The sequence below is a fragment of the Diospyros lotus genome, chromosome 11 (genome assembly GCF_014633365.1).
Source record: "Diospyros lotus cultivar Yz01 chromosome 11, ASM1463336v1, whole genome shotgun sequence".
In the NCBI taxonomy this organism is placed as follows: domain Eukaryota; kingdom Viridiplantae; phylum Streptophyta; class Magnoliopsida; order Ericales; family Ebenaceae; genus Diospyros; species Diospyros lotus.
Genome location: NC_068348.1, coordinates 28,379,374 through 28,388,027, shown reverse-complemented (window position 1 = coordinate 28,388,027; position 8,654 = coordinate 28,379,374). Strand labels below are relative to the sequence as shown.

The 8,654-nt window shown below is 32.9% G+C and overlaps 1 protein-coding gene across 1 annotated transcript; it reads right to left on the bottom strand.

Moving 5' to 3' along the window:
- Positions 1-381: 381 nt before the first annotated feature.
- Positions 382-1,299, bottom strand: LOC127813277 (glutaredoxin-C6-like). Its single transcript, XM_052354167.1, has one exon. The coding sequence runs from the start codon at positions 1,042-1,044 to the stop codon at positions 637-639; it is 408 nt and encodes a 135-aa protein (XP_052210127.1). The 5' UTR covers positions 1,045-1,299; the 3' UTR covers positions 382-636.
- Between the last annotated feature and the right edge of the window lie 7,355 nt (positions 1,300-8,654).

The following is an 8,654-nucleotide window of genomic DNA, read 5'->3' as shown; positions in this document are numbered from 1 at the left end:
AACTTGGATTGGCAATTGGGTACTTGGAAGCTGTGCTGGTTGGTTACTTGGAGAGGGATCGCTCAAATTATACTTTGGGTATATATAGTGGTGTATTCCAGTAAAAGGAAAAGACAACTGAAGAAGCCACTGCTCGTCCAAGATTAGTCCAACAAATGCCTTATTAAATAAATTCTAGAATATTCGTCCACCCTCGGCCTCAATTCAATGAAATGACTTCACGAATCTTCAATTTCCTCCAATAAATCTCTCCATTTCAATTATGGAACATGATTAATTTTGATAAATAAATATGAATAATAATACTGATAAGGTTGTATTCTTATTTTGTAACCAAATTTGTTTGTTATTCCAATGTTCTATATATGGACCAACAAGAAGAGAGAGAACCCATTTATCATAGCCATTCATTTCTTGATCATATGCACAAAGTCTAAAGCTATTTACTACAAGGTACCCACTGATCAGAAAAACAAATTAGAAAACTAATTATATATATATATTTTTTCACTACCAATTGACTTGGTTTTTTTTTTTTGGTGGTTGGGGGGTGGGGGGGGGGGGGGGGAGGAGGAGGAGGGAGGGGGGGTTTTGATGGAAGGGAATTACAACAGTACCCACGAGAGGAAACCAGAATTACAATACCGAGACCCCGAGAGCACCAACTTCGACGAGCCTAGGGACGAGGTGGCCGCCGAGGTGGAGGGCGACGAGGCTCTCCAGGCCACCAACGAGAGCTCCGCCGATAAACACAGCAGGGGGGCCGCCGCCCGCGGCGGTGGGCAGGGCGGCGATTTCATCGTCGTCGTCCAATTCGATGACGGTGGGGTGGACGCCGATGGAGGAGAGGAGGCGCTTCATGACGTGGCACATGCAGCAGCCGGATCGGCTGAAGATGACCACCGGATTCTCCGAAATCAGGCGCTGGATCCTGGTCTCGGCCGACTCCTCGAAGTCGAAGGCCAGCGGCGAGGCGGCGCTCGGGGTGAGCTCCAGGCGGACTCCGCCGTCGGAGAGCGGCCGGCAGCTGCGGACTCCCTGCATCGCCGGCGGTGGTGAATCTTGTTGTTTGAGAGAGAGAGAGAAAGAGGGGGGGAGGGAATATCGTCAACGAAGGAGAGGGGGAGCAAGTGGAAACGGGGATTTATAAGGGAGTGGAAGAGGGGAGAGAGAGCTGGGATTCGTTACATCAACAAAATAAAAAGAAAACCAAACCTATATATGTGTGTCTTACGTAATTCCCACTTCCACTTCCTCATTTTCCGATCCCCCAATCCATCACCTTTCCCACTCCCACTCCCTGCGACTGCACTTCTCTCCCCCCCTAATCTCCTTGTTAAACCGCCTCCTCTATTAATTAATTTAGCAATATACTACTTACCCACACTTGTGTTCTTTTCATTTTCCATCCTGGAATAAATATTTATTAATTTATTATCTTAAATTCTTGATCCTTGATTTTTAATAACGGATATTCATTGAATTCTTTTACCCATTATTAAAAAACTTTTTATTTATTTATTATATCAAATTATGAGCCAACACATTTAAAGTTTTTGGGATTACCATTTTTGTTTGGCCTCTCGCCGCTCGTGCCCTCAATTTCGACATAAGAAATAAATTATAGACGAGTCTTTGACCCTTGCTGCACAAGTAGAATATCGAACTCGTGATTTACTGATATTAACCCCAGCTCATCACTTGTTTGCCATATTTGCAATTTTTGTATTTTTAGTTTGGAATCTTGTTAACTAATTTGGGATCTTTGTCAAATAAGAATAAATGCGGGTTTAACTAAAAGCTCGTAATCATCCATGACTTATGCCCGCAACATGAATTGGCCTTTTATAAATAATTAACGCACTACATAACGTTTGTTAAAACGAGTAAGATAAATTATATCAAGATTAGGTTAAAAAGTATTTTAAAATTTTTATCAAATTATTTATTAATTTTTTAAATATACTAAATGATATATACGTCATTTTTTTATCTTTATAATTCAAGAAAAATTTATCTGAAAAGTCAAAAATAAGAAATCACGTGATTTTTTTCTTAATAATCATTAGATAAATTTAACAAATATAATAAAAAATATATTTATCTGGTATATTTTTTATATGTCATTTTTTTTATTTATATATTGATTAACAAACACTATCTAACCATATAAAAATATATGAATAAATTGTATTCGTATCGATACTCTTTTACTTAATCATTTGTAAGCAGATTTTGTATTTCATATCTTTTAATATTCTTGAGTTTTTTTTTTTTTTTTTTTTACAAAAGACCACCATTTCTTAAATGTTAACAAAATTGCATTCAAATTCCTATAGTTTGTGTTATTTGTCATGAAATTTTCTATCCACGGGGGTGTTTAAATTTTGATCTAGATTGATTAGACTTCAGTTTTCAACCGATTTTTGGGTTTGGCTTGGTCTAGGATCAATTCAAAACCAAAGTTTAGTTGTAATTAATATAATATTATTATTTATCAATAATATACATAATATATAATACATTAAATTATAAAATTTAATAATGAAAAACCAAAAAAAAAATATTTAGAATTAGTTAGGACCGAACCAATCTGATCTCGATCCTAATTAATCTGGTGTTTGATTCGAGGACTTTAGGAAATTCGGGTCTCGTCCCTAAACATTAAATTTTAATCGAAATTGTCTATACTTCATACCTGGATCAAGTACAATTAATAATCCATCCACAGTGACGACAATGAGGCGAGTGAGAAAGAAAGCGCGTGGGGAAACATACAACTCGGAAATACTGGGGAGGCGATTGGCGTGGGCCGCGGTCACATGGAGTGACGGTGCATTAATTGCCGATTACGTCATCACATGCCTCGGACGGGGAACTCCTGCGGGCCCCATAGTCGTAGACCTTTCTCTCTCTTACGTAATCAGATTGAATGAACTGGGACGGCGACACTTTTCCGTCGGATGGCCGACACGTGGAGCTCCTCCCGCTTTTCCTTCGGCCGTGGAGATAATGGTGGTGGAGGAAAGAGAGCAGCATGCACGGCCCACCCCACCTGCATTCATGGGCTGGCCAGTCGTAGGTGTCCGCGTAGTTGGGCATTTTCCGGGGCTAATTATAAATCATCATGTAATTGGTGGTTAAAGCAGAGCCGTCGATGGAGGTGAATATGGCGTCTGTCTGCCATAGATGGCCTGCGTATTGCATCACTCCTCAGTTATTATAGTAAGACCATGTTTGTCGATCCGGATTTGCTTTTTTTTAATACAATCACATTCATATTTAGTGTTGCGTGAAAGCAACTTAAATATTTGAGTAGAAATCAACAATTCAATTGGTCAATTCACTAATCAAAATTATTACTCAAGTAATAACTTATAATCTTAAAGTGCCCATGCTAGGCTGCTAGCAGTAGCAGATCTCTCTTCTGATCTGCAATCTACGAGAAGTAGTTGGAGTTGGAGCGTTGATTGCACTCTACGAGAAGGCGAGTGGAGCCATGCGTTTCAGAAAAGACAAAGAAAGAAAAAAAAGAGGGGGAGGTGACTCACGCGTACCGGACAGGCGTGAAGGGCACTCAAAACTCCTCCTCCGATGCATGCGGAAACTATTATAATTATATTATTATTGTTATTATTATTATTATTATTATTATTATTCATGACTTAACGTAAGCGAAAGATAACTTCTCCGGGATTCGTGTGGCACGCGCGCGTTCACATCAATCAACCCGAAGCCTTAGATGGTCAGCCGGTCAAACAAAAGATTTTAACAACCCACGGGATTCTCATTCTTGACAGCTCATTTGGATAGGTGGATAAAGTGGTCATTACATTATATAATTTTTCTATTTTAAATATATTTTTGTCTAAATAATTCTTAATAAATACTCATTTATTAAAAACCTAATAGAAATAGTGCAACAAGGATGGGAATGGAAAATGGTGGGATGGGTCAAGAACAGGAATATGGGGTCGATACAATTAGCTCATTCTTCGAAGGTAAAAATTATAAAATCAATAAATGACATTCATAAAAAATATCTTGATTTATAAATTTAAAATACAGATATTATATTATTAATAAGAAGATATATTTTACATATTATTTAACTAGGATAACGATACCTTAATAATTGGTCAACGTAGAAATTTGCACAATAAACAAGGGGAGATAGCAATGGGCACAAGCAAATTTTAAATTTATATTTTAGTTTTTGTAACCACAATCTTAAACTTTATTTTTTATTATAATTTAATTTTTTTTTTAATTTTCACTAACTTTTGTTAATTGAAACATACATGATATACAATAACATAAATTTAAAAGTCACTTAATGTTAAAATTAATATAAACACCATAATTAAGTCATCTTGAGGTTTATATTGATACATTTCATGTTAGTTTATTTTAATATAGTTTTTAAAAAATTTAAAAGAAATATTAAAATATAATATAAATCAAAATTTAGTAGTTATGATGACAAAATTTGAAATGTAGTGACAAGCAATTTGTTACAAAGTATAAAATTTATAAATTAAAAATTAAAGACATTTCTAATATTTAAGTAACGACACATATTTTTTCTTAATTTTAGAACTCCAATTACACTTTTTTTTTCTATTATTATTTTATAAATGTTAAGAATTTCAATATAACAAAAAAATCCTTACATTTTTTCTCCCCTTCACCTTCCTTCTCGTGTAGAACTAGGTGAAATATGGTTCTTTATCTATTTTTTTCTAATTCAACAACAATTTAACCTTCATCGAGCTAGAGAAAGAGAAATAAATCGATAAATTATTGAATTTGGATCAATTTATTAAAAAATAAGGATGATAAAAAAAAGACGGATGTGATGTTATTTTTATTATATTAATAATTTTAATAATAAAAATATATAATTAAAGTTGAAAAATAAAGAGAAATCATTGTAATTTTGTAAATATCAACATTATTTTTATCTTTTAATTATCTAAACTTTAAAGATGCTAAGTATAATTTATCCCTTATCGTATGACTTGTCCTTTTAATTGATGGGACAACTAAAAAGTAATAATAATTAGAAAAAAATAAAAAAATAAATTAATCTTATTATTTTTTATTGAAAAATTAATTTCTAATGTTGTTAGAGAAAATGAAAAAAAAATTATTTACAGATAAGGTGAATTTGTCTATCTTTATTTTTATAATTTACTGTTTTAAGAAACCCTAAAATTGTGTCTAACACAAGTAAAAAAATATGTATTTTGAAATTAAAAGTAAAATAAAATAAATATTTATTATCGTAAAATCAAATTCATTTCTTAAACCTATTCATAGTCCGACGTGTACAAAAGGACTGGAGTTGCGTGTAGGCGATATCGCAGGGAGCGTGGCTGACACATGGGGTGATGTAACCTGACATGACAGCTCCACGTAGGGACCACGTGTGACATAACTGTCTGAATCTTTGTCCCCTCACGTGGGCCACGTCCAACGTCATGGTTGCAAAAAAGCAGCGTTATCGGCCGTACACGTAGCAGATCAAATATTTTCGTGTCAATAAAGTATTATTCCAACCAAATAGATTTTCCAAATTTAATTAATTTCTTGAATTTTTATTTATTAATTTCGACTTCATGCTCACCGTCAAGCATACTTCATTTTTTTTTTTATCTATAATCATGTTTTAACTTTCAAAATACTCATTTTAATTTCAAAACCATATAAATTTGACAAAAGAGTCAATTCGCCCATCCATTGTGGGTCGGGTTCTTTTTCTTCGCGGGTCAAATGGTAGAATTGAAGGGGGAACTTCGAGTGGCCCAATGGGTAATGGCATATGGTTGCGCCATCAAAGAAAACCAACCATAACCTATGTTTACTTCATTTGAAAAGCCCATATTTTTTGATCCATTACAACTCATAATCACTATCGTTTGAATGGATGTTCAATAAATCTATTGGGTGTATATAACAACTTACAAAATACATATATGAAATAAATTTTAAGAAATTTATGTGAAAAACCCTTTTTTTTGGTTGTTAGGAAATAAAGCCATCTTTTTTTTTTTTTTTTCATTTGCTAAATATTGTTGGGAGAAAAATATGTCAAATTAACAATTTAATATAAGGATGTCCAAATATTTTTTTTTTTTCATTCTTGTGTGAACTTAGTAAGAGTTAAATTAAGTAAAGATAGAGTAATATGAAAAAATTTAGCAATCAATTAATTACAAGAATACCAAAATTTTACGTTAAAAAAAACTCCCTCAATGCAAGGAGTACAAACCAAAGGATTGGAGTTTACCCAAAACTTTCGCTATCAAACAAATAATGAGAACACACGAAAGTCTTCTCTAATTATTAATAACTAGAGACACATAATAATAATTTTTTAAGAATAATTATCCTTGAAATCAAACAACTATAATAAGAAATAAGAGAAATCTAATCGAGTAAAAAAGTTTAAAAACTACTATAAAAACCTATTAACTGAGAACTCTAAAACTAATATCTATCGTTCAGATTATAGAGCTGTGCGTTATGAATACACTAATCAAATTTCAGTTAAATCGGACTATCGATTGAATCCCAAAAGCCTTTTGATCAAAAGTGGACTGTACTTCTTTTTTCAAATTCTGTACTTTTTTTCCATCTTTTTCTTAGTGTACGGTATGCACATTAGAAAGGGTTAAAACTCTTTAATACTTGATATTTTTAGGACAAAAATACCCTTAGATCTTCCATATAAGCCTAACTCATATTAACTCATATGGACTTTACTTTACTTAATTAATGATTAAATAGAAATTAATGGGCCATCTCTACAATAGAGGAAACCCAGCCCGAACAAAAATCAATGTTATATTTTTTTTTTATTTTTTTTGAGATGGCTATCATTTTATTCTATTTTTCCTACTAATTGATAAATATTAATGAATCATATTATTTTGTGTAAGAATTCTACATACCCATCAAGGTGGTACCCTATAATAGTAGGTAGTTGTGTTATAAACCTTGGAGTCTTGAGTTCTAATTTTACGGGTCTTAAAAGTACTGTTAAGTCACTTAAAGTCTCCCATGATGCTTTTTCGGGTTTAAGGAATAAGGAGATCAACGATTTTTCTATAAAAGACTGGATCGGAAGAATATGTTAAAACCCTTAGATGGCACCATTAATTAACGTGTTGATTATATGAACTTTGAACAAAATTGTTAATTGCATTGTGCCTGATCTTATGGGTGGGCTCGAGTTAATTAGTTGAATCCGGATGTTTCTTGAAATTTCAGACTCCCTTTTAGCAAGTAAAAGAAAGAGAATTTTATACGAAAGTTATGTTTCAAATATGTTGCTGATAAATTATGAATGAAATAACATTAATAATTCATAACAAACCATCTATTTTCTAGTAAGAGCAGCAACAAGACAAACTCACTCAAAGGAATCCCAAGCAGCAGCAGTGTCATTCCAAATGAAGGATATTCTCATTTCTTACCCATTTGTACAGGGACTGGAGAATAATTTTCTTTTGAAAGCGGAATATATATATATATATAATATTAATTAAAGAAAACATAAGTGAGCACCTTAATTAGTACTTGATCAGGGTTTGACAGAATTTTTTAATTTTTATTCTGATTTTATATATAATTTCCTTTTATTAGTTAACAAATTGAAGACTAAATGTGTAATAATTTAATAATTGCAGTGTATCAGAACATAAAACCAAATAAAACCCCACGAAATGGGGGCTAATGTTTTTGGATGGAATTGTGAAAGTATGGAAGGTTGATGACTACTGCTTTAATTTGGCAAGGTTATGGGCTTATTGTGGGTAACTATGAGTTTATTTAGTATATATTTAAATAATCTATAGTTTTGTTTTCATCGTTAAATTTATGTATATATAATTATAGGGATACATCCTGTATATATAATATATTCAAATATATAATTGAATATATTTAATCAGGATTAAAATAAGAAAGTTTAATTGCATAATAGAATATATATATATATATATATATATACAGACACACACACACACATAGAGATCACATCAAGCTTTTGAGGCGTGCCCCAAAGTTTGGTGTTTGGTGTTTGAGATGATCCCGCAATAGAGTTATTTGCCCTCACGTCGTCTAACAACTTAAATATTTCTTGGCAATATGGATAAGCCAACACCATTTCACAATCCCTTCTCTTCTCTTACGTACATAGCTCGAGAGGATTTGATTTCTTTTTATCCTTGCCACCAAATTGGCAGCCTAGTTAGAATAGAACTTGAATAAAGATCGATCTAAAGATTGAGTGTTGAACTTAACATGGAATTTTGGTAATTGGCAGTCATATATAATTTTTGTTTGGATTAGAAAGTAATCAGAAAATATTATTGAAGAAACAAAATAGAAACATGAACCAGGCACACAGAGAGAGTGATTAAAATAAAGAACCTCAAGTGAAGTGGCTTTGTCAACAAGGAACTAGTAGTAGTAGTAGTAGTAGTAGTAAAAGGCATTAAAGAATTGAAACAGACCTAACTCCATAAAGACAATACATATCTGCTACAATCTCGTAGTCATAGTTTTGGATCAGCTTAATTCCACCCAATTATATAATATACTTCTCATCATCAGTGGTTCGACCTCTTCACCCCCACCCATACCCC